Source organism: Barbus barbus, assembly GCF_936440315.1.
Source record: "Barbus barbus genome assembly, chromosome: 17".
NCBI classification, from domain to species: Eukaryota; Metazoa; Chordata; class Actinopteri; order Cypriniformes; family Cyprinidae; genus Barbus; species Barbus barbus.
In genome coordinates, this window is record NC_136745.1 from 24,221,893 (window position 1) to 24,248,993 (window position 27,101).

Consider the following 27,101-nt stretch of genomic DNA (forward strand, 5'->3'; position numbering starts at 1 on the left):
TTTGTTTTCATAAAAAAATCATAAACTTTGTCTATATAATATCAGTTTAAAAAATGTTTTATACAATTCTTAAAATATTTGTATGTTCTTGTAGCAATACCATCCAAAAATAATCTATTTTATTATTTATGAACAATAAAAAGTAGTATACATCTGTTTTTAAAAATGAACAAAACAAACAAGAATGGGGTCACTAATGTAACTTGCGTCTGTGCAATGAAACGAAGCAGTCTTGCGACTTCTCCCCGACGAGAAGCGTAGGATGACAAAAGATTTCATACTGGACAGAATCAAAACTGCTGTGGACCAGTTCATTTCACACCATAGTTGGTATTTTCCATTTGTGTGATGAGCCAAGCGTGTTGTTCTTTTTGGACAGGGTGTTTCATTGGACACTATTGCTTATTGTACACTGAATGACGCTAATCTATATGACATTACATATCACCACAAATACAACAACAGGCCAGCTACCAAATCTCATAATGAATCTCCAAAGTCAAAAGGATGTTCATCTGAAAAATTGCTTTAAATGTAAAAACATGTTTTTCATAGTTAAGGAGTAAAATTGAGCTTGGCGTACTGATGATTGTAGGGTTATTGCTATTGAGTCTACAATAGTGTAGTTCCCAATCCAGACTGCTTTAAAGGTCCAACTGTGTTGTTAACCCCTTGACTTGTGGGCATTTCATGCAAACACAAATCCATCATAGATTTTCCATACCATTATCAGTTCTGAACTATCCATTGATGCCAAATAACAGTGGACACACAGACATAATATATAAACATACTTCACGTGACAGACGCTGACCTCTGCCTCGGATGACCCTGTAAAATCACACAGTGGATGAGGCTTGGCTTTTCTGGAGTGTGCTTATTCATTATTCATTATCTTATGGTTAAATTACGGCCACTTTCAGGCCCGGACAGCCTGCAAATTGACAGAACTCCCCCATCAAACCTGGAATGCCCCTCTCTCCATTGTGAGCACTCTTTCAGAGTTGTGACACAATTCTGTAACTGGAAGCGCCTGGACCGGAGCGTGAGCCAGACAGGCCTCCATTCCTCTCTAATTTACTCTCTCCCTTGCTACATCTCCTCCTAAAGCACAGTACTGATGCTGATGGGTCGGCCCGTGTACTCAGTTGGCATGCTCTGTCATCTTGTGTGTCTCTCAGCGCTGAGATGTGACGTCCCACTATCTGCTGTGGACGTTGTTGAGTTGTGTGGGCAGCATCTGTCGGTCTTCAATCTCCTCCAGAGCTCTCTCCAGCTGCTGGATCAGCACACGCTTCTTAAACCTAAGAGAGAGAGAGAGAGACAGCTATTTAACTGGATTATACAACATTATATTATATATAATAACATAAACATACTTTACATACTAACAAGTTACTTTGAGAAGCTAAATTCCATATTATTACCTGCTTTCAGAGAATGTCTTAATCATTTTTCTGTTTTCTGTTTAGTTTATGCTTAAAAATACATACAAGTAAATCTATTTAAAAAATATTTTGGTACTTTTAGAAGACAAAATTGTTACTAAAATAAAAATGTATCTGAAAATATAAAAAATGATTTGAAATATTATTAATTACTTCAGTGTTATATAAGTAATACTAAAACAACTATGAAGGGGACATGTAGAAATATACTCATTAGAGACGTGTGGGGAATGATCTGTTTGTCTGTTTGCTTGACCAATGGCTGGGGAGTATTTAGGAAACCTGTTTATTTGTACAGTCAGTACATGCTGACATCTTCTGTGGTGTCACTGGAGAGAGGAGCATGAAAGGTCTGTGGGTGTTTGAAGAGAGCTCTCACCTGGCTGCCTCTTTGATGGCATGATGAATAAAGTACCTCTGCACTGACACTGGCCCCTTCACCTCCTCCAGTAACCTGAATATTGCCTCATAATCTGCACAAAAGAATTAGCAATTCAGTTTAGCTTTATTAATTCCTACAAATATATACCCTCTTTCATAGTACAAGTGCACTGGATTTAAGCTATCTAGATACTCACTGCGGCCAGGCTTGCGGACTTCTTTGAGGACTCTAGTGCGCAGCTCCGCATTACTCCCCTCCAGGGGAATCACAACAATTGTGCCCTGTGCCGGAGTGTCTCCTCCATTGTCCTCCACCACCCCCTCCTGGCCTGGAGGACTCAGGTCCTCACAGTTTTGTGTGAGATCAGAGGGTCTCTCATCCAGACAGTTCTCCAGTCCTATTCCCTCCTCCTCGTCGTCTGGTGTCCCCACATCTCCTCTGTCCTCCACAGGTGCAGGTCCTTCTCCCATTCCATCCTCTCCTCCAGGCCACACGTCTCCTGCCTCCCCGCCTGGCGCTCGTTCCCCATTGCTTTCTGTGCCTCCTACACTGTTTCCCTCAGCTCCTGTAAGGGAAAATATATGACAGCAGCATATTATTACTTATATTTCTGGTAGTTTTTCAATACACTCAATGTCTGCAACACTGTTTGGGATAGCAAACTAACTACTCATATGATTTCTGCAGTATATCGCACATACACGACTACACCATTCAAAAGTTTGAGGTCAGTAAGATTTTTTCAAAGAAATTTATATTTTCATTCAAGAAGAATGCATTAAATTGATCAAAAGTGACAGTAGAGACATTTATAATGACACAAGGGATGTTCTATTTCAAATAAATGCCGATCTTTTGAATTTTATATTCATTAAAGAATCCTAAAAAAATTATTATGGTTCCCACAAAAATATAACACAGCACTGATATTAAAAAGAAACATTTCTTGAGCATCAAATTAGCATATTATACTGATTTCTGAAGGATCATGTGACACTGAAGACTGTAATGATGATGCTGAAAATAGTGTAATTTTTACACAAAATACTTATTATAGTAATAACAGTAAATTATGCATAATTACATGCAACTAACCCTAAACCAAATGCTAATCCTAACCCTATATTAAGTACATGTTGTTAATTAATATTACACTAAACTTAATTGCATAATTGCACTGTAACAAGTACACCTTAAAATAAAGTATAACCTAACATTTTATTTGAAAGATGATAACTGGATGCTACGAACATGCAATTTGCTGAGGACCTGTGACAACAATGTAGCATACTACTGTTTGAAAGCATGGAATAATGTCTACTATTCCTCTTACAATTAAAAAAAAATAGTAGGCAGTATGCAGAGTCTAAGAATTTAATACACAGCAAGTTAAGAATCAGTCAGCTGTGACTCAGAGGACTTTACCTTTGTGTAGTGGGATGGGTTTGATGATTCCTTGCTGGCCCTGAGTCCCTGTGGGGCCCTTGCTGAGGACATGATTGGTTATTATTGGAGGAGATTGGGGTCGGCGCAGCAGAGGGGACATACTCCTCCTCCTCTTCAGGGCACTGCCTGAGTTAAGATCCCCGGCGTTACTCCGTTTCTTATTTTGTGTGCCTGTCACAAACTCATCTGCTTCATCGATCATCATTCCCTGTTGTTGGGAGAAGAGGAAGAAAGAAAACAAAACAACTTAGCATCTAAGGCACTTCAGTTTTGACCTGTAATCATTTTTATTATCAGAGGACACTTTTCACATTTCTGGGGTTCTCAGAAGCAAAAGTCATCATAGTTGGGTGAACTTCTATAGTGGTGAATCAAAATGGATTTTTTTCTCTTACAGCAAAAGAATAAATTCATGATAGCATTTCAATGACTTTCCAAAAGAGAAAAAAATTAAATAAAGAGCTTGATTATGATGGTCAGAAGAGAGAAAGATGTGAAATTTGCCTACAGTCCCTCAGTTGTTGTATTATAAACACCCACGCTACAGCAACTAGCTTTCTGAAATTTAACGCCAAAATAATATAATACAAAGTACAGTCCATAGGTTGGACATGCAAGCACCTTCTTGTCCTGCTTGAATGGGTTGCCAAATGTGTGCAGTCGTTTAGGTTGGTCTGGATCAATCTCACGCAGAGGTGATGGCATCATCTTCAGAAACTCCTGATAATTTCCCATCTGCCCCACTGGAATACTGTGCAAGGAGTCTACAGAATCATGAAAAAATATTCAATATTAAAACAAATATCAGATGTCCATTTATGAACTTTTCTGATTACATGTCAACATTAGAAATGTAAATATAGTGAAAAGAAAACGAAAAAGAAAAAACAAAACAAACTACCATACACGATATTGTGAAAACAAAGCGAAATGGAAAAAAACAAAACAAACAACTACCATACATGATATTGTGGGAACAAAACAAAATAAAAGAAAATAAAAGCTGTTGTCTTACAATAGACAACAGCTTTTTATTGGCTGTGACAATTCAAAGCCAAAATTTCACTAATGTGGCCGCACCTTAAGTCATGTTTGGCAGATTTTAACAGTTATGAAGGTTCACTTTGCAGAATGTAATTTTTGTCTTTGGTACAATTACCATCATCCTGGCCTCTGATTAGCTTCTGTGTTGTCCTTAAAAGATTTGAACGCATCCGAGTCACTTGATCTAGAAGGTTCCGTCGTGGAATATCATAAGCATTCCTATAGGCCTGGGGCTTCAAATCCTTGAAGAGAAGGTGAGTAAATGATTATAAAAGTTACATTTTTCCCTAACTTAAAAGGAAATCGCATATGTCTAGTCTAGTCCGAAATATTCATCAGAATTAACCTGCATCAGCAAGAAAATAAAGATACAAATGTCTATATTAGCATAACTACATTCTGACCCGCAAACGTGAACTGAGACATGATTGATTTCAAATAGACCCTGTAATGTAATTCAGCCCCACTCAAACTGTCTGTACCTTGTTGAGAAGTGCAATCTGGAAACCAGCGAGTTCTTTGAAGTTCATGTCGATGAGTCGGAGGGGTACCTCGCCTGTGATGCCCTGCAGGAGCTGCTTGAAATCGCGGCGGTGTGCCAGAGACAGGGCACTCGAATGGTTCTTAACCTTGATGCCCGTCTCTTGAGGAGGCTTCTTCCCGACAGACACAATCAGACGGTCTGACTCCATTTTCGCCTAGAAAATCAAGTACAACTTGATTTAAAATGCTGCATCACTCAGGCCTCATACAGATAGGATTTAATACTGAATGAATACAATATGTTAATATGTAATATAGAACATTTAAAGGAAAGTTATGAGTTTGAATACTATTTTAACTTGCAGAAACTGCATAGGTTTAACTGTCAGCAGCTAAAGCGTGCTCACCTGCTGGCTGAGTTTTTTTAGGTAGGAAATGACACTGTAGCTCAAGCCACAATCCATGTTGTCAGAGATGAGATTTGGGGCTCCCATCATCCTCAGCGCCTTCTTGAGAGGCTGCAGTCAGAAAAAAGAGAGGAAGAGTGTAGAAGCAGAGACAAAGGAAGTGAAAATGAGGACACACTTAGGGTGAATCTGCACTCAGAGCACGTATCCTTGACCTCATTACAGCTGTTAACAGACTATAGAACAAATACAGCTCATAAGAAGGGTTGGATTACAAGTGACCCTTGAGTGCATCTAACAGCCCATGAATTGCATATTGAATGAATTTATATGCTCAAAGAAGTTGTCTTTTTTGTAAGCAGGACACTTCTGTGCTATATTGGGATGTCTTTTTTTAAAGTGGGAACGAAGAGTGTCTTACCAAGAGAAAGTAAGGAGGCATGGACTTCAGGTACATTTCAAAGGCCTGCCGCCACTTGAGGTTTGGCTTTAGCTTGTGCACTTTAAACAAATCATCTGTAAGGAGAATAAGAGATGGTAAGTGTGCTGAAGAAAGTCTGACGCTACATTGCAGGACTAAATTAAGTCATTCTCCAGAAGAAGGAAATTAAAGATGTACAAAACTTGTACGCAATTTATGTAGCAATGTACAAAAAAGTATAAATGTTACTGCATTATATATACAAAAAATAATAATAATTTTTATGTGTTCTTTTTATTGTACTTTGTATTTATTTTAATAATTTTTTTTATTACAAATGCAATTATTATTTTAAATTATTTTCCCTTTGTGTTTGTGTACATGCTGTTCAAAAGTTAGGGATAAGTTAGTTTTTGTTTTTTTTAAATTTTAGTTTTTTGTGTTTTTCTGCTCATCAAGGCTGCATTTATTTGATCACAAATACAGAAAGCACTGCAAGTTATGCAGAGGTCACACAGATTCGACCGCAATTTAAAAAAGAAGTGACTATGTGTGTTTTTAAAGAAATTGATAACAAAATTTTGGAAGAAATAGTACAGCACCTTAAATCTTCAACCTGCTATCTTGACACACTTCCCACATCCTTTTTCAAAAATGTGCTTAACTGTTTAGAGGCTGATCTCTTAGAAGTGGTGAACGCCTCACTTCTTTCTGGGACTTTTCCAAACTCCCTTAAAACTGCAGTTGTTAAGCCCCTTCTGAAAAAGCGCAATCTTGATAACACCATGTTGAGCAACTATAGACCCATATCAAATCTTCCTTTCATAGGTAAGATTATTGAAAAGGTAGTTTCTAATCAGCTGAACAACTACTTAAAGTCAAATGGATACCTGGACAATTTTCAATCTGGTTTCCGAGCACATCACAGCACAGAGACAGCACTCATTAAGATAATAAATGATATTCGCGTCAATTCTGATTCTGGCAAAATATCAGTGCTGGTACTACTAGATCTTAGTGCTGCGTTTGACACTGTCGATCATAACATACTCTTAGAGAGACTGGAAAACTGGGTCGGGCTTTCTGGGATGGCACTCAAATGGTTCAGGTCATACTTAGAAGGGAGAGGTTATTATGTGAGTATAGGAGAGCATAAGTCTAAGTGGACGGCCATGACATGTGGAGTCCCACAAGGCTCAATTCTTGCACCGCTCTTGTTTAACCTGTATATGCTCCCACTAAGTCAGATAATGAGGAAGAACCAAATTGCCTATCACAGCTATGCTGATGATACCCAGATTTACCTAGCCTTATCTCCAAATGACTACAGCCCCATTGACTCCCTCTGCCAATGCATTGATGAAATTAACAGTTGGATGTGCCAGAACTTTCTTCAGTTAAACAAGGAGAAAACTGAAATCATTGCATTTGGAAACAAAGATGAAGTTCTCAAGGTGAATGCATACCTTGACTCTAGGGGTCAAACAACGAAAAATCAAGTCAGAAATCTTGGGGTGATTCTGGAGACAGACCTTAGTTTCAGTAGTCATGTCAAAGCAATAACTAAATCAGCATACTATCATCTCAAAAATATTGTAAGAATTAGATGTTTTGTTTCCAATCAAGACTTGGAGAAACTTGTTCATGCCTTTATCACCAGCAGGGTGGATTACTGTAATGGTCTCCTCACCAGCCTTCCCAAGAAGACCATTAGACAGCTGCAGCTCATCCAGAACGCTGCTGCTAGGATTCTGACTAGAACCAGAAAATCTGAGCATATCACACCAGTCCTCAGGTCCTTACACTGGCTTCCAGTTACATTTAGGATTGATTTTAAAGTACTTTTACTCGTTTATAAGTCACTCAATGGCCTAGGACCTAAATATATTGCTGATATGCTCACTGAATATAAACCGAACAGACCACTCAGATCATTAGGATCGAGTCAGTTAGAAATACCAAGGGTTCACACAAAACAAGGGGAGTCTGCTTTTAGCTATTATGCGGCCTGCAGTTGGAACCAGCTTCCAGAAGAGATCAGATGTGCTAAAACATTAGCCACATTTAAATCAAGACTCAAAACTCATCTGTTTAACTGTGCATTTGAATGAGCACTGTGCTATATGTCCGAACTGACTGCAATATATTTTATGTATAATCATTTTCTTTAAATTTATTTTAAATCATTTTCTATATCATTTTAAAATTCCTTGTTTTTATTATTCTTATTTCCATGTTTTTATTGATTTTAATGTCTATTTCACTTTCTTTTATGTAAAGCACTTTGAATTACCACTGTGTATGAAATGTGCTATATAAATAAACTTGCCTTGCCTTGCAATATTGTGAAATATTATTACAATTTAAAATACAGTTCTGTGATGCAAATGTGAATCGTCATCAGCCATTACTACAGTCTTCAGTGTCACATGATCCTTCAGAAATCATTTTAATATGTTGATTTATTATCAATGTATAATCAAAGTTTTGCTGCTTAATGTTTTTTTGGAAACTGTCATACATTTTTCAGGATTCTTTGATGAACAAAAAGTACAAAAACAAAAAAGAAGCATTTGTTCAAAATAGAAATATTTTCTAACAAGCCTTTACTCTCACTTTTTATCTATTATACACACTGCTGAATAAAAGTATTAATTTCTTTCAACAAAAAAAAGTTTTTATTCATATTTGTCTGTTTTTCTAAGTTATATTATATATTCATCATTATTTTTATTCCTTGTTTAAATTGAGTTTTACATCTTTTATTGTTCTTTCTCTTTGTCATGGCTAAACAAATCACCACTGTGTATGAAATGTGCTACAGAAAACAAAGTTGCAATTCAATAAATAAGTTAATTTATAGGATAAGGTTGGAAATGTGTTGTGAGGAAACACACGTACCGAGGAGTGGCAAAAGGACGGGATAGTTGTAAGGCATGACGAAGAGGTTGACACAGGTGAGCGTAGTGCTGGCCTTCAGGTAGCCGAACGGGTGTGTTAGATCACTGTGTTTGCCGCTGCAGTTCACAAACACCTGGGAGACAGGGGAGAGGAGTTAGCATGGTCTGGTGTCTCCTGAGAGCTCAGCTCTTGCATCAAACTGTTTCCCAGAAAAAAAAACATTCATTAATGGCTCATTAGGTGACAGGATTCCTCAGAGACTACTGTGCTATAAATGCCTCTAAATATGCGTATAAATGGATGTGCTTTTTCTAATTTATCTATCATTTACCTTCATTTAACATTGTAACATGGCAAAAGAACAAACATAGATGAGCTTAAATGTATGATTCGAGTAGGAAAAACAAATCAAAAGAAGCTGCAAAAAACATTTCCTGGTACTGACTAAGGTATTTATAGCAAGTGTATATATATACATATATATATATATATAATAATAGTACTTTTTGTTAGTTATTGATGAGGTTGTTTAATTTCAGTGAAAACAAAAAGCAAGAACGTGTTTCAGTATTTATAATTCATTAAAATGGATTAATTCAATTTTTTCTTATATTTTTGGAGATGTAAGAGTGACAAATGATAATTATATGCATTTTATGCAGTCTGTTATACTACAAAGAGATGTCATTGATTTTGAATTTTTTTTTGGTTAAATAAATATCAGCATCTACACAAAATTGTTGTTTTTTTCTTATACATAAAGTGGGATTTGATGTATATATGAGCATTTTCAGTTTGGTTGCTATTAGGGGTGGGCGATATACCGGTAGAAATTTGTGAACCGGTACAGATTTTGGACTATCTCACGTGACGTTATTTTTGCTGTTTTATAGGCACTGAACGGGTTATATGCTCACAAGTATCCTGTGCAAGTATCCTCGTAAACACAGTCATTTAGGTCTATAGTGAATAGTTAAAGCAAAACAGCTGAGAAAGAAAACAGGTGTAACAGTATTTTGGATCCGGGCAGCTCTTAAAGTGACAGCAGTCTAATATTCCTGCTGTCTTGTCATTCATATTAACAACAAAAGAAAGAAAATCTCTCACTACTCTTGACTAAATCACTTTTGTAACTTTAATAAGAAGTAATATATATTTAATTTACACAATGAGGAATATGCAGTTATACATTTAATTACTTTAAACGATGTACGCAGCATTTCTTATTTATTTGTTCTACTGTAGTTTTTTTGTCCTATTGCTTGTAATTAGTTTCTAATTCTTATTTAATCGCTGACTGTTTACTTGTCTTCAGTGAGCTTGTTTAGTTCATTTGGGCTAGTATTAGTTTTTTGTGATACTGACACTGGTGACAAGAATTATGAAATTTCTATGATATCAATTTTTTTTAAATCATATTATTTTATATCATAGACCTAATTCAAACTCATAACTATGTATATTAGGGCACTTGATTAAAATCTGGTTTAATTTTACTCTATTGCACTTTACGGTATTCTGTATTTTGGACTACTACTGTGGCACTGATTATATCGTTTGTTCCTCTATGATCAAGTTTCCTCTAGTGTAAGTCAGTTAAGATAAGCATCTGCTGACTGTAATACTGTAAGAGACTCTGTATTAATGGACGGACATCAGGGAGGAAATTATTGCATAACACATGCAAGTCAAAGATTACTACAAAGGTTGGGAGACAAATAAACTACTATTCAAAGGTTTGGGGTCTGTACGATTTTTTAAATGAATTATATAAGTCTCTTCTGCTCACCAAGGCTGCATTAACCTGATCAAATATAAAGTAATATTGTGAAATATTATTACAAATAACTGTTTTCTATATTATGATATTTTAAAATGTAATTTATTCCTGTGATGCAAAGCTGAATTTTCAGCATCATTACACCAGTCTTCAGTGTCACATGATCCTTCAGAAATCATTCTAATATGCTGATGTGCTGCTTAAGAAACATTATTATTATTATTATCATCATCAATATTAAAAACACTTGTTCGGCTTAATATGTTTCTGAAAAACAGATTTTTGGGGGGATTATTTGATGAATATAAAGCTCTAAAGGACAGCGTTTAGTTAAAAAAGAAATCTTTTGTAACATTATTATTGTCTTTACTGTCATCAAATTAATCCGAATAAAACAAAATCTCATTCCAGCTGCTGTTTGACCAGTTACATGTCATTTATGTTGTGCTTTTTTACATTCCAGTAAATATGGAAAATCTAAACACCCACTGTTTCTTTCCGCTGTTTCAACACCATGATATCTGTGAAACTCAGCTCTGCCCAGACAACACTGGGGGCTGTGAAAAATGACATGCTAAATACAGATTAGATTAAATAGTTGTGTGAAAAGGTGTCCCACCTGCCAGCACATGTGAGGAGATTTTCTCTCCAAGATGAACTGGGTGAGAGGTGACGGCTCCAGCTCATATTTGTCAAAAGGCAGCTTGTCAATAACCATCGGCTCACAGTCGATACAGGAAAACCGCACCAGAGGATGGGCAGATCGTGGAGGCTAAAGAGAGAGAAAAAAACAGAAATCCTCTGTAATACATTCTCACAATGGGTTTTTCAAAAGATATGTCTGTTAGATGGCCAATTCATCCTGTAATCACAGCAGCAGTGGGTAATGACCCATGTGTTACAGGCACATGACAACACAAGCTGTTCATTCCCTGAGCAGATAATCTCACAACACTCTGACTGAAGACTAAATAAACCAAAGGAGTGTTTTACATCAAATAAAACATTGACTTTATATTAGGAATATGAGAAGGAGCCTGCTCAAGTTAACATTTCTCAAAGCATCCGTGTTACCGTCTGCACCCAAGCCCATTGTGCTACTGATTCACAATACTGTAGACATGACAGCGAGGATGTCAGGAAGGAAATGACCTCATGTTAAGCTAGCGCTAAGTGCTAAAGCTCTGGTGAGCTGCAGCAGTCTTATTCTGCTGGCAATGGCTCTCTCACAGTGCCCACAGGCTGAGCTGAGCTGTGGCACTTTGGCATGGCACCAGCTGCTGTTTCTACAGCGTACTGTTTAAGAGAGAATAGACAGTGAGGGGGTGGGAAACCTCAGGACAGTGAAGCCTTTCCTCATTTTACCGCTCTTTTCGGCTCCCTTATCTTCATCCACATTCATTAGCACTGCTTGAGCAAGATGAAAGCTAACCTTTAGTTTGCAGAGGTCATTACCTTTGGCTAATAAATAGCTTCATCCACTCGGCTCGGATGAGCAATGCTATTACACCTATCCAAACTCCTTTTGCAATCCTAGTACTTTTCCATTGTATTAAGGATCCTGTGAAATTTCAGCGTGCAGAAAGAAACAGCTGAACGTCTGCCAGGTCCCAGAGCTCCGCAGAAAGTCCTTCTGTGCTCGCTAATTTTATTTTAGTCAATTCCATAGTGTTTTCGGCTAGATTTAACACATTTAACTATGTTTAAAACCATTTCCCACAAGTCAGTGCAAAAAATATGTGCTACATACAGTGCTATTTTAGTATTATTGTATACACTATTACAGTTTTTATGTTTTTATAGTTTTTTTGGTCACACTTTATTTTAAGGTAAAATTCTCACCATTAACAAATATGGTCATGCAGAATGTGCTTTATAAGTATTAATAAACAGCCAATATGTTAATAATAGGCATGCTAATAAGCAACAAGTTAATAGTGAGAATTGTTACCAGTTTTTTTTTTTTACTCTATTATAGTTTTTATATAATACTTTACAATAAGTTTCCATTTGTCTGCATTAGTTAAATATATTAGTAAACATGAACTAAGAATGAAATATACTTCTGAAGCATTTAATGATTACTAATACATTATTAAAATCCAAAGTTGTCTCTTTTAATATTATTTGATGGACCTGAGTTATCATGAACAGCTGTATTTTTAGTAACTAATGTTAATAAGGATTAATAAATACTGTAACAATGTATTGCTGGTTGTTAATTAATGTTAGTTAATGCATGAACCGATGTTAACTAATGGAACCTTACTATAAAGTGTTACTTTTTAATTCATTTTGAACTAGCTTTTATTTTTATATTTTCAGTTTTAATTTAGTAAAAAATAAAAATTGTCATTTCCTTTTTTAGTCATTTTCATTCATTTTTGTTTTTTAAAAAATATTTCGAAATTGTTGTAATTTATTTTTATTTTAGTTTTAATTTACTTCAGTTTTATTTCAGTCATCTTAGTGCTTCTACTTAAAACTTTTTTCAGCAAGTTGCCTAAACAATATTTCTGGTTTTCATATCGTTTAAGTTTTTCATAAAATAGTCATATTATTTTCTTTTATATCAGTTTTATTTCAATTAACACATTTGTTTTTTTTTAATAGTTATAGTTGATTATAATAACACTGGTCTGGACCCACTAATATAGAAACAGAAAATCATTGGTTGACTCTACACTCAAACTCTATTTTGTAGGTTATTATTTACCAAAGTCGGGGAGTTCTGGTCAGGCCAGAAGGATTCTGGGATTGGCCAGTGACCCACAGGAACGCCCGTCTTGGGGTTGGGCCGGACGTAAATGAGTTTGTGGCAGCTGTGCCAGGGCTGCTGACTGAAGGACGATAAAGGACGAGCTGGATCCACAAGACCATCTGCAACAAACAGAAGACAATATTTGTGTATTAACTGTTTTCCCAATAAGCACAAAACTAACATAACATCACAGAATCAGCACTGACCTTCACCAATCAGAGGTGGATCGGGACCGCTCTTCTCAAAGTGTATAACAACGCCACTCAAAACCTTTTGGACAAGAGACTCGAGACATTGGTTCAGCATCCTCTGTGTCCTCACACAGTAAGACCGGCCTTAAAGAGAGAGAGTAAGAAAATAGAGTTTGCTGAGCTATGAGATTAACCAGCAAAACTGCATTATCAACTAAAAAAAAACAACAACTGTGCATACGAAACCTAAGTGCATGGGAGGAAATCTTCCAAAACACAATATAACACAAGAAGCATTTTCCGAAGAAACTGAACCATACAAGCAAATATGTGGGCGGCAACAGATTACTTCCTTTCAGCAACCTAATCAGTTGATATCACTAATTATCTTAGAGTTTGGAAATCCTCATGTTGTTACAAACCTGTTTGACTTTATATCTTCTGTGGAACATAAAAGAAAATGTTCTGAAAAAATTTCTCATTACTTTTTGTCCATACAATGGAAGTCAGTGGTCATCAAAATGGTTTGGTTACCAACATTCTTCAAATTAATATTTTTTTAAAGGGGTCATCGGATGCCCATTTTCTTTAGGGTCTTAATGAAAAGTCTATGACATACTTTGGTTAAAATTTCTCAATTGTAGTGTAAAAAACACATTTTTTACCCTGTCAAAATCAGCTCTGTTTTCAGCAAGCCATTCTAGTCCATGTTGCTTTAAATGCTACTGAGCTCTGCTGACCCCGCCCCTCTCTTCCATGGGGTGACGAGCAGACTGTAAAACTTCAGCCGCAAAACTGGCTAACTAGCACGCTGTTAGGAAAGGCGATTTGCAAAGATTTAGCATTTCTGATTCGCATTTAGGCAGATCGGGTTCAGCGCATTAAAAGTAACATTAATCCTCTGCGTCTTCAGCGGCTCGGATGTCGGGAGTAAATGACTACTGCTATATTCATTGATACATCCAACAACCAAACACTTCAATCGCTTAATCTGAGACATCTTGTCTTCCCCTGCACCGGAGTCGACACACAATGGCGGTCGGAAAGGCGATTTGTACACACACTTCCAACATACATTTATGTTCAAACAACTTGTAAAGTGAATTTTGCATCCGATGACCCCTTTAGTGTTCCACAAGGATGGCAACATTTTTATTTCTGGGTGAACTATTTATTTAAGAGTGAGAGATCACGAGTCTGACTTAAAAAAAATTTTTTAAACAAAATTGCATTTTACTTCATGACTTCACTGGAACAAAGAGTGTTCGAATGTGAAAGCTGTGCTGAAGAGCAATCACATAATCACAGATTTGTGAGGAGGTTGACAGATTAATTGCTGATTTTCAGCGGGGCTCAGATAAAAAACAGGACTGAAGCTCCCCTAAACAGGGTCTAGCAACACTTTTATTTAAAGGACAGTTTACTGGAAACCAGACCTCATAAATTGAACTTTAAACAAGGGAACGTTTATTTGATAAATATTTTAACCTGCATTTTAAAATGCAATTGATTGGCTGTACCTCCAGTGACCTCACACATCTGGGTGATAGCAGACTCATCAGTGGGCACGCTGCCCAGCTGCTCGCTGTCGGGCACGGCCACTCCTGGCAGCCGCAGCACAAGGGCGAAGAGTCGCTGGTCCCAGCGGAACGGCTCCTTAGTCAGTTCACTACCCGGCAACGGGGAATTCAGAGGCAGGTGTAGCTGAGGGAGGAAGAGAAAACAAGAAGTGAGATGCCACTGGGGTTTATGAGAAAGACACTGCCTGCAGTGCATAACATTATACGTCAGGACAGGCTGATCAAAAAATGTTGGCATGTTGGTATAGAGTTTTTATCCCTCACCTCCTCAGCCACCCCAGAGCTGTGTGTCAGTTTGTTTCCATCTGTGATCGTAATAATGACCGATGGCTCCAGAAAGAACGGGTTCCGACCCTAGAAGAGAGGAGAACATTTCTTAAAAAATCCAAAGCTCAAAGAAATTGTTTTATCTTTTATAGTTCTATCTTTTTCATCCATTTTTCGAGCTACTTGTCCTATATATGGTTGTGGAGATTCTGGAGCAAAAACAGTAACATTGTGAAACATTATTAAAATTTAAAATAACTCTTTTCTATTTGAGTGTTATTCAGTGTAAATGTGTATTTTATTCCTGTGATGGCAAAACTGAATTTTCAGCAGCCATAACTTTAGTCTCAGAAATCAGAAACCTTTTAATACACTGATTTAGAAACAGTTCTTATTATTATCGATGACATTTAATCATTCAAGATTCTTTGATGAATAAAACTTCAAAATAACTATTTATTTGAAATAGAATTTCTTGTAGAATTTCTTCTCAGTTTAATGCATCCTTGCTGAATAAAGTAAAATTAATTTCTCTAATACAGTCATGGCCAAAAATATCGGCACCTTTGGTAAATATGATCAAAGAAGGCTGTGAAAATGAATCTGCATTGTTAATCCTTTTGATCTTTTATTTAAAAAATTCACAAAAATCTAACCTTTCATTGGATAATAAGAATTTAAAATGGGGGGAAATATCATTATGAAATAAATGTTTTTCTCAAATACACGTTGGACACAATTATTGGCACCCCTAGAAATTCTTATGAGTAAAATATCTCTGAAGTATATTCCCATTCATATTCACAATTTTGAGCACTCCAGGGTGATTATGAACATGAAATTATCCAGCCATGGCTTCCTGTTTCACAGAAATATAAATAGGAGGGAAAACAAAGCCCAAATTCCCTTAATCATCCATCATAATGAGAAAAACCAAATAATATATTTCTGATGTGCAGCAAAAGATAATTGAGCTTCACAAATTAGTGAAGTGGCTTTAAGAAAAGAGCTAGAGCAGTGAAAATTCCCATTTCCACCATCAGGGCAATAATTAAGAATTTCCAATCAACAGAAAATGTTACGAATCTGCCTGGAAGAGGACATGTGTATATCGTCCTAATGCACGGTGAGAAGGAGAGTTTGAGTGGCTAAAGACTCTCCAAGGACCACAGCTGGAGAATTGCAGAAAATAGTTGAGTCTCGGGGTCAGAAAACCTTAAAAAAGTTGTCAAACAGCACCTACATCACCACATGTTGTTTGGGAGGGTTTCAAGAAAAACTCTCCTAGCTCATCCAAAAACAATCTCCAGCATATTCAGTTATCAGACACGACAGGAACTTCAAATGGGACTGACTTCTATGGTCAGATGAAACTACAAAATTAGCTTTTTAGCAGCAAACACTCAAGATGAGTTTGGTGAGCACAGGGATAAAAAGTACCCCATGTGTACAATGTAATATACTGCTGTATTTTTGATGTTGTTGGCCTATATTTCTGCTGGAGGTCCTGGACATCTTGTTTAGACACATGGCATCATGGATTCTATCAAATATCAACAATAAAATAAAAAAACAATAACTGACTGACTCTGTTAGAAATCTTATAATGGGCCATGTTTGGATCTTCCAACCAGACAATAATCCAAACACAAACCTCAAAAACAACACAAAAATGGGTCACTGCGCACAAAACCAAGCTTTCGCTATGGCCATTCTGACCTGAACCTTGTAGAAAATGAGTGAGGTGAACTGAAGAGAAGTAGCACCAACATGGAGCTGTGAATCTGAAGGATCTGGAGTGATTCTGAATGAAAGAATGGTCTCTGATCTCTTGTCAGGTATTCTGTATCCTCATCAGGCATTACAGGAGAAAATTTAGAGCAGTTAAACTGGCAAATGGAGGTTTCACAAAGTATTGAATAAAAGTGTGCAGTTAATGGTGGCCAATGTGTATTAGAGAAAAACATTTATTTCATAATATTTCCCCCCATTTTAAATTCTTATTATCCAATGAAAGGTTAGATTTTTGTGATTTTTTAAAATAAAAGATCAATTAGTGATCAAACTCCATCGCACACCTGCAAGTGATACTTTGTGTAGGACAAAGGACCAACCAGGTGGATCGCCTCAACAGACAAGCAATTCCCGCACACTATCGTAACTTGCAAAAAAGTAATATTTATTAATTAACACAACGTTTCGGTCACACGACCTTCATCAGGAGTATACAAATGTTCAAATTCATCTCTTTTAAGATGAACACCTGACCACTTAACAAAGCTCCATCTGTAAACAATTAAGCTCATTAGGAGTATAGATGAACATCACATCGTAAACAGTTACAAATTATGATAGTTACAAAAACCAACAAGGATCCCACTACAAATTCACAAGACGTGTGACCGAAACGTTGTGTTAATTAATAAATATTACTTTTTTGCAAGTTACGATAGTGTGCGGGAATTGCTTGTCTCTTAAAATAAAAGATCAAAAGGATTAATAATGCACATTAAGTTTCACAGCCTTCTTTGACCATATTTACCAAGGGTGCCGATATTTTTGGCCATGATTGTAAATACACACATATACATATATATATATATATATATATATATATATATATACATATATATATATATATATACTCCAAAATGTTGAACAGTGGATCTTGATCTTTGTTCAAAATGTTTCAAAATCCTAAAGCTTTCTTTTTGTTCCCATGTTTAAAAAATAAATTCTGCCAGATTTTCTATGTTAACTGCAAGTACATACATAAATGTCAACCGAATTCCTACACAGTTGAGAAAAAAATGACATAGCAACATTTAACCTGACAGATGTTGTTAATTGTACAGTAAACAGTGAGTGAGCAGGAGATGCATTCTCTCTGTCCATACTGCAGGGGTCAGCACTCAGTTATTCACCTCACGCATGCAGACTGAGCATGTGGATTAGCACACTGCCTCAGGGTTATCTCAGACTGCATGTCTCCTATTTTAGGTAATCCAGCATGGTCTTAATGTGTGTATGTAAAGTATCTAAATATTCTGAATTACAGATAATCCAATTAAACATTGCTCTGTTTGATGTTGTAGAAGAAACACCACAAATCACTGTAAATTAAGTTGATACCCGTGTACTCTTGTGAAATACTGTTTCATAAAACAACAAACCCCACAAAATTGGCTCTGTAATCTCTGTGTGTTGCTACATCCATTCCTCCTCCCGAGTTAAGAGGACCCCCTGTCACTACTGATGAAAGCATCTCCACTACAAAGCCTCGCTGAACGGATGGTGCTGCTTGAAGCACTGGGCAGCATCAGGTTTAAAGCTTTGGACTACAGAATATTTTCCCATATACTAGCTGGGTCACTCTCATGCCTTCTGGCACACTTTAGATGTGCTATGAAATGGTTATTTTTGAGTAATGGCTTCTTTCCAGCTATGAAGGAACATGTTGATACACACTGAGTTTTCTGCAAATATATATTTACGTTACATAAATATATAAAACGTATTTGTTTCCTTTAAAGGAGTAGTTCACTTTCAGAATGAAAAAAATACTATGGTGCACATCAACTGTTCAGACCCCAACAGAAGAAAGAAACTTATACAGGTTTGGAACAAGTGGGGGGATGAGTAAATGGAGACAAAATTTTTATTCTGAAAGTGAACTGGACAAAACATTCAAGGCTGGATGGAAAGTAAAATTTGTTAAAATACTGATTGATCTGAAAATCAGGCAGATGTATTTATCTCAATGTCTACTCTTATTATGTGAGGAGATGCTTCTTATCATACTGCATATTATACTGCTATTATACTGAATAAAGAATGCTGAAGGGAGATATTATTACCTGACCATAGTTGTCGATGCCAGAGACTAGTCTGTTGAGATTGAGCAGGTCGAAGGCGGCGCGGAGAGCGTGACCCAGTGTAGTCAGTCCAGATGCCTGCAGGTTCTTCAGCTCGGTCATGAATGTGGCATGATTCTCTTTCCAACCCGCCTACCATATACAGGAAATACAAACAGATGATGTGAAAACCAGCCCCATATAACCTCAGCAACACAAAACATTCAGACAGTGACCAGTGTTGGGGGTAACGCATTACAAGTAATGTAAATTTTGTAATCAGATTACTTTTTTTCTCAAGTAACTAGTAAAGTAATGCATTACTTTTTAATTTACAAGAAAATATCCGAGTTACTTTTTCAAAAAAGTAACGCCAGTTACTTTGTTTTCCCATTTATTGACTGACAAGTCTCCTGTCCCCATGTTGGGAGAAATTGGAAGTACAGAGACGTTGTGTGCGCTGTGTGAGTGTTAGTTCTAATGTGAATGTGCATTAATTCATCTCACTCGCAAAAAAACTGATTTAGTATTCATCAAAATGAATTAAAACCGTGAAATGCAAACTCAGAATGTGACGCAAACCTGCAATAATTAAATATGTTAAACAACACAAATGTATCTAAACCCATTTTATTAACCAATGTCTTTAACAATTGTGCTTCATTGTTTTTTATTGCTGAAGAGTGTTGAACCTTCTTCTCCTGCGTTCTACTTTACAGACGTGAATTTACGTTCCCTTCAGCCTGAGGTTTATTACACTTTTTGGTGTGAAAGGGCTTTTACATTTGCTATAAATAGAAATTCTTATATTAAAAACAAACAATCAAGCCCTGCTCATATTTAAAAAGTAACGCAAAAGTAACGTAACACATTACGTTCCATAAAAAGTAGCTAAGTAACGTAATTAGTTACTTTTTTAGGGAGTAACGCAATATTGTAATGCATTACTTTAAAAGTAACTTTCCCCATCTCTGACAGTGACATTTATACAGTGAACCCAAAATGTACACTAACATTCAAAAGTCTTGTAAGATTTTTTTAATGTTTATGAAAAAAGTCTCATATGCGCAGAGCATTTATTTGAGCAAAAATACAGTAAAAATGTGATGTTCCAGCAGCCATTACTCCAGTCTTCAGTGTCACGTGATCCTTCAGAAACGATTCATATGTTTAAAAGTGTCTCCAAACACCTTTAAGGCCTCTGTATGTTTTATTAAAAACATGATCGAACCTTATGCAAACTTATGCTTTTCTCACTTTTTCACCTAGCGAGATCAAGCACTTTACTGTTACAGCATTTTGTGTAATTCACAACAGGCTTAAGCACATGTTAAACACAACAACACTGCCTAAATGTCAGGTGACCCTAAAGACCCAAAATGACCACAGGACAAGTTTTGCAAAGCATCTGAATGAGCATGCATGATTGTGTACAACTTATACATATATATATATATAGCGGGCAGCCTGGTAAGAAGCAACACAGATCCGCTACATAAGGCTTGACTGGTTTTACTATCTTTAAAAGACATGTGGTTAGTGTGTGTCTGTCGCTGACACATGTGTCCATTACCCCTTCCCAGCAGAAGAATACAGTCATTACTTTACTGCTCACTCAAAACAAACACAGTAAAAACAACAATATAATGAGTTCAGATGCTGAGAAAAGAACCGAGGTTAATAGTTCACTAAATCTGCTTTTACAAAATGATTCCTGCTCCACATGAATTTTACTCAGCGTGAATAAATCAACACATTACATAAACATGCATACATTGTAACAGGCCGGATCCCAAGGTGGTTGATCTTCACGTGTTTGTGGGTAGATTTATTTGTACTGGGAAACATTAAAAAACAAAGCAGGCAGAGATTTGTCCTGACAGTGTACGTCTCTATCCATGTATGGAACAAAAAAAAGAAACCATTCAAGCGGTAGCTCTTCTAACTGGCGCTCAATAATTCAAGCAACAAAGTAATGCTATTTATTTCCCCATCCGTATTTCTTTCCCTCCGCATTAACAATTTATTGGCTCTGAAGAAGTGTGACTGCATCAGACTCTCCTTTAATCACACTCTTGTCCAGTGAGGCAGAAGAGGATGGGAGAGAATAAGGAATGTGAACACTGAATAAGCCAGGAAAAAGGATAATACCCTAATTGTAGCTTTAACAGAGGAGATGTAAACTCAAACCCTTCTTTAAAGAATGAAAACCCGCCGGCGATCCACATACGGGTTAATGTCACAAAAGCATATCTAGACCATATTTTACTCCAAAAGTAAAAGAAAAAGGCTTTTTACTTCTAGTCTTTTTACTTTGTGATATTATTTTTGATTTTGTCATTACTGTAATGTACTAGATATTTCACTTCTGAAATTTTTATATTTTATATTTTATTTATTTTCAGTGTGATTCTCATTTTCATTACTGTAATACAGTATTTTTTTATTTGGATAGCACAAATTGAAGGCAGTACAGCAAACACTACAATGATGTATAAATACTTTACAATTTAAATAATATATTATTACATATCAACATCATATTTCACCCCAAAACCAAAAGGGAATACAGAATCAATTCATATTTTAAATAAAGAAATTTAAGACTAATTAGCCTATTATTTATTTATTTATTTATGTACCAGATGTTTTCCTTATAAGATTTTCATTTATTCTCAAAAGGGATTGTCATTATATTTTCATTGCATGCGTAAAATAAAGGCAGTCCAGCAAATACTACCCTGATGTATAAATGATTTACAATATAGATAATACATAACTTTTTATGCATTACAATAATACAATGCGCTTAATTGTCATAAAAATAATGTCACAATGCAAAAGAAGTGGTCACAAAAATCCCAATGGTCTCTATTTTGCTTTAGGCGAATGTATAATTTCTAAAAAATGTTTTGCTTTTGATTTTGAGGTGCAATATGAACCGGGTATCATCTTGACATGTTTCATAAGATTCGACCATATATGTCCACCCAGAGCAGAACGGAGAAAGCGATAATGTTAGATAATCATAAAGCTGTTGTTTAATTACAGAGAGCATATAATGCATTTTCTTTTTTTCTGCGTTCAGAATTAGCGTACCATAAAACCTAGCTCTGTATTTCCTTGCCAAATGCAGGACAGGTGGCAAGACAAATGAGCAGTTTTACATAAACAGACAGATAAGGACTTGTGCCCTGTTAAGCTCCTGTTCTAAGGAAAGCGGCAGTCATATAAACACAGCTCTTGTGATTGCAGGAGGAATCATCACAGCAGAAAGGGCGCGTGACGACCCGGGGAGGATTCACACGGGTTAAACGAATGCCCTTATGGCCTGAGTATTATTCCAGGGTCAGGTTGCTTTATCCCAGGTTTTAATCTCCACTACCACCTAAAAGTTGAGCTGATCACAGATAACCATTGAGCTAAGTTACATACATCCACCCAGTTTTGCAGGAGGGACAAGTCTGCGGTCTGCAGGGTGTTGCTTGTCATGTGTGATGATAAAGGCCAGGCAGGAAGTAAAGTTGTCACTCTAATGGAACGAGAGCTGGTTAACCAGCCAAAGCACCGATCAGAGGGACCATCATGCTCATGAAAAATAGATCTCCATGTTGACTGGTTTTTTTTTTGGTGATCATTTTTTGTCAGCTACTTGTATAGAGCCAATGCAAAAAAAAATGCAGACAGTATATGTTCAGTTATATGTTGCGAATGAGGTTAAAGGAGGAGGAGCAACATTGTGGATTTCTGAAGAAATATTTGGCCTGTCTATCTGTCATGAAGAAAGGACCTCAGCCATTTCATAAGATTCAGAGCAAGATAAAGCATGAGGCAGTCTACAGGATAAACAGAAGGCCACTGGATTCACAGCTGAGATATTCCTGGGCTGCACCAAAATATTTTATGCATGCGTGTATTATAATGCATGTAAATGTACAGTGACTCTAAAGCTATTTGGACACTTCATTGCATTACCTAATAAAATATCAAGTGGGTTCTACAAACTAATGATGCTTCTCCAAAGTTACTTGATTTTTATTACTCATTTTTGCAATTGCTTTCAAGTAAATGGTCCCAATGTCATTTTAATATATTAATGATATTTTGTTATATAACGCAATGACATTCACAAAGTGTCCAAATGTTAGATGGGGTAATGTCAAAATGTAGAAAGTATGATGTAATATGGAGGGGTTTGCATTGTTTGCATTGTTTTCCAGAGCCTCATGGCGTAAACCACAAATGCAGTTACATGCATTTTTCTTTTCTTCTTCATTAACCAACAGAAACAACACAGTGTTTACGACAAAACTAATTAATTTCCATCTCTAACCTTTCGCTTCAATGATAAGTAATCTCAGCAGTAATCGATTAAGAAAATTGCAAAGGGCAAAAACTGTCAGCTTCAGAAAATAGGCAAGATTAAGAATAATGTTCTACTTGGCCGGGGCTCAGACAACAAGAGAGGCACACAAACAGGAAAAGAGAGCTTTGTGAGGACTGGAGGCTCACTGGAACTCTTCACTGTTTAGCTGCTGAAAATCTCATGAATAATTGACGGGAAATAAAAAAGGCACTCTGTCAGATACAGAGGCCAGATTCTTGCTAGGCTGGTATTTGCCCAGTGTATTCTAGTTGAGAACTGGGTTAGCCTGCTCGCTAATTCTGAAGAGCGACTGCTTGGCTGAGAAGTATTTTTTAAACAGGAGGAACAAGCTGGCCACTAATAGCACAGAGAGGGCTAAGAGTTTATGTAAGAGGGCACTTTCTCAAACAAAGACATAGTAAGATAACAATGCCAAACATTTGCCACTTGCACATTCAGAATTTCATCACGTAAATGGCTAAAACATGCCATATGTCTACTACAAATCGTTAGTGTATAGTACCCATTATAAGCAGGAAAAGTAGTTATATAGTTAAGTGTCACTTGGAAGTTAGCCTCAGATTACCTTGGATAAACTGGAACAGGGTGGGAAAACTGCATGACAAGCAGTGGAGTAAGAAACCCCCCCAAGAGAGTAACTGGCTACCTGCCAGATAGTCCATAATAATGAACTGCTATAGCATAGAGCTACTCTCATTGTCAATGTCAAACCACAAACAAAGAAGACAGGAACCCAGGCAGCACTACGTCACATGTACATGTCAGTAAGTGCAGGCCTTGATTCAACTACAGGCTGGGAAAAAGATGGATGATACTTTGAAATTAGGCCATGCAATGTGACCACATAACCACAATTCCCACATCCAATATAATGGCACCTCGGCACAGCAGTTTATAAACAGAAAATGATGCTGAACTGGGAGAGAAAGGTCTGAAAACTGATGAACACTTGGGTTTATTTGCTTATTGGATTAATGTTATATCTAATATTTTGACAGAGGTATGGATTTTAAGCATGTTGGTAAACACTACAAACCCTATTGTCATAAAAATCAGCGCTCTGTTGAATGGAGGCTCGTGCCCATTCAACCTTTTGAGCATGTGGCAAAAGAGTTAATATGTTCTTGCTTTGGTTCATAAATCAGAAGTAGGTTATATAGTCATTGCAGTAATTAATCATAATAATTTATTTGGGTTTTTTAGGGTTTTTCAAACAATGCAACCACAAGGTTAGTTCTGGTCAGGTCTGTTTTCCATATATGAAAATGAAGGGTGATCACTGAAGTTCAGAAGCAATATTGCTTAAAAAAATGTATATTGTATAAGGATGATAACCTGGCTTCTATGCATACTACAAAATTACACCAATAGACTATCATGACTCATAAACATACATAGAAGAGCCAGAAATGTCTCTGCCTCCTCCTCAAAAAAAAACTTGGTACATGATGCCCATTAATGTAATGCATGCAAGTCTAGTCGTGCCCTTGTGTCTCAAGTCATGACTTCCATTACATTCAGTTAGTGCTCAGAGTAAAGAGATTTGTTTGACTACAGTTCACGCAGATGCCCGACCACACAATCAACTCACAGACCCTGTTATCCTTACCCACAAATGGTAAAATATGAATGGCTGTCACATATGAAAACAGCAAAACACCTCCTAATTTCTGTTCTAGGTTTATTGTACTAGTAGCACTTGCATGTATTTGTACTTATGTGAGGCTATAGCATGAAGTCTCTGTGGTTCATGCCTTATATGTAAGCGTTGGCTTAATAGTGAGCAATTAGCAATTATGCTTGTATAGGAGGTATATCATATGTTTGAGTGACCTGATGTGACAGGCACGTCACCTTTCACCTGTTTGGTGTTTGGGAGGTTTAAATGTGAATGGGGGTGAGGTGAATGTACTAGGAGTGGAGAGGGAGGGAAGGAGGCAACTCACACAAGCGTCTCCCTCTCTCTCATAAAAAGCAACGCAAACCATCTCCTCATTTGCTTATTGATGGCTGTTGCACAAATCAAATCGTGTTGATTTGTTCAGGCTACAGTGGCCAATGCGAATGCGAGAGGAGGGCACGCGACAGAGGGCAGGCTGCTTGTCCAATCCGGACCGAGTTGGGCCGTGCACGCGTCACAGTGTTTAATAAATCTCTCCGCCTCCATCTCAGCGCTCGAGAGCTTACCCAACACAAAAGCAAAATGTCCGCCATGTTCAGAGGCTGCGCTGCTCCGGGTCTGCGGATATTTTAACAAAAATTAGCCGTTTTCGTCACCGGGAGGCCGCCTGACCCGATGCTACGAACCAGAGGGACAGTAGAGTCTCACTGTCAGAAAAAATAACTCCGCTTTAACCACATATAAGCACAATTTAGTAGTATTTATTTACCTTTACGCCGTATGGTGGATCATCGAATGTAACTAGCATGTACCTGTCGCCTCTACTAGCCGGGTCTCGGGCACGCAGCTGTTAAAGAAAACCAAACAATAAACATTCATTTAAACTGATCCTGCCATAGGGATCCTTAACTCCAACAAGGTACAACAGCAAGCTGAAAAAGTCGGGGTAAAATTATGCTTTACCTTCATAAAGATCTCAACCGCGCCTTTAGCAATGTCCAGATACGTCGTACCCAAATAAGTGCGCTGATTCATAGAAGCGGACGTGTCTATCAGAAAAAGTAAAATAGGCATTTTGAAATGTATAGATAGACCTCTTGATGTTTGCTAAAATATCTACAATCGGCATATGACCTATCTTGCGGCCCTGGGCGTGCATATATGTGTGTATATATTTTGTTATAATCAGACCCCCCCCAAAAGAGGGTCGTACTGCCACCCTTTGCAGCCGCCTGATTCTCTATCTGTCTTTTCTGAGCAGGGCTCGCGCTGTTAGAGAACTTCTCTTCCGAACAAGACCGGAACGCCTTCGCCCCGCCGCTGCAACGCCATTGGCTGAGCCTAGCCGCGAAGCCACGCCCACTCGGGTATAAAAGTGCAATGAGGTCGTGGAATTCCTCTTATTCTCCGCGAGCGGATGGAGATGGAGGGGAGGACGGAGATATTACGTGTCGTCTGTACGCTTTGTTTTTGTCTTTTAATAGGCCTTTTGCTATTGCATTTGGTGTTACACAGATCTGAGACGTTCATTTGTAACATATGTGACCACAAAACCAGTCATAAGTAGCACGGGTATATTGTAGCAATAGCCAACAGAATGATTGACTTTTCTTTTATGCCAGAAATCATTTTTGTAAATTTCCTACCGTAATTATATCAAAACTTAATTTTTGATTAGTAATATGCATTGCTAAGAACTTAATTTGGACAACTTTAAAGGCGATTTTCTCAATATTTTTTTGCACCCTCAGATTTTTCATTTTCAAATAGTTGCATCTCGGCCAAGTATTGTCCTATCCTAACAAACCATACATCAATGGCAAGCTTTTTTCAGCTTTCAGATGATGTATAAATCTCAATTTAAAAAAAAATTACCCTTATGACTAGTTTTGTGGTTCAGGGTCACACATAGTTTAATTTTCATCTCATATAAAGGGCGACCCCCTCCTCGCCTGATCCTGGTCTAGCTGTCTTGGTGGGGGTGGGGAGTAGCTTGGGTTCTGTGTGATTTTTATAATAATTGTGCCTCCCTCTGACCATGTAGAAACCCGTCCTCGTCCGCTTTCCCCTCCTCTTGTTTATCTCCGAGAGAGAGTATAGGCAAGCGCCATGTTAATACAACAATCCG

At 37.2% G+C, this 27,101-nt stretch overlaps 1 protein-coding gene across 1 annotated transcript; it reads right to left on the reverse strand.

Moving 5' to 3' along the window:
* Nucleotides 1-8: 8 nt before the first annotated feature.
* LOC306883075 (integrator complex subunit 6) lies at nt 9-26,232 on the reverse strand. Its single transcript, XM_079438157.1, has 18 exons — nt 25,937-26,232; nt 25,743-25,820; nt 18,969-19,118; nt 15,109-15,198; nt 14,785-14,968; nt 13,280-13,408; nt 13,029-13,192; nt 10,932-11,084; nt 8,533-8,665; nt 5,632-5,726; nt 5,211-5,321; nt 4,803-5,018; nt 4,436-4,562; nt 3,898-4,040; nt 3,256-3,484; nt 2,027-2,395; nt 1,828-1,921; nt 9-1,304 (listed from the first exon to the last, which is right to left on the reverse strand). Exons 1-18 carry the CDS (start codon nt 26,045-26,047, stop codon nt 1,202-1,204), a joined length of 2,679 nt encoding a protein of 892 aa, XP_079294283.1. The 5' UTR covers nt 26,048-26,232; the 3' UTR covers nt 9-1,201.
* Between the last annotated feature and the right edge of the window lie 869 nt (nt 26,233-27,101).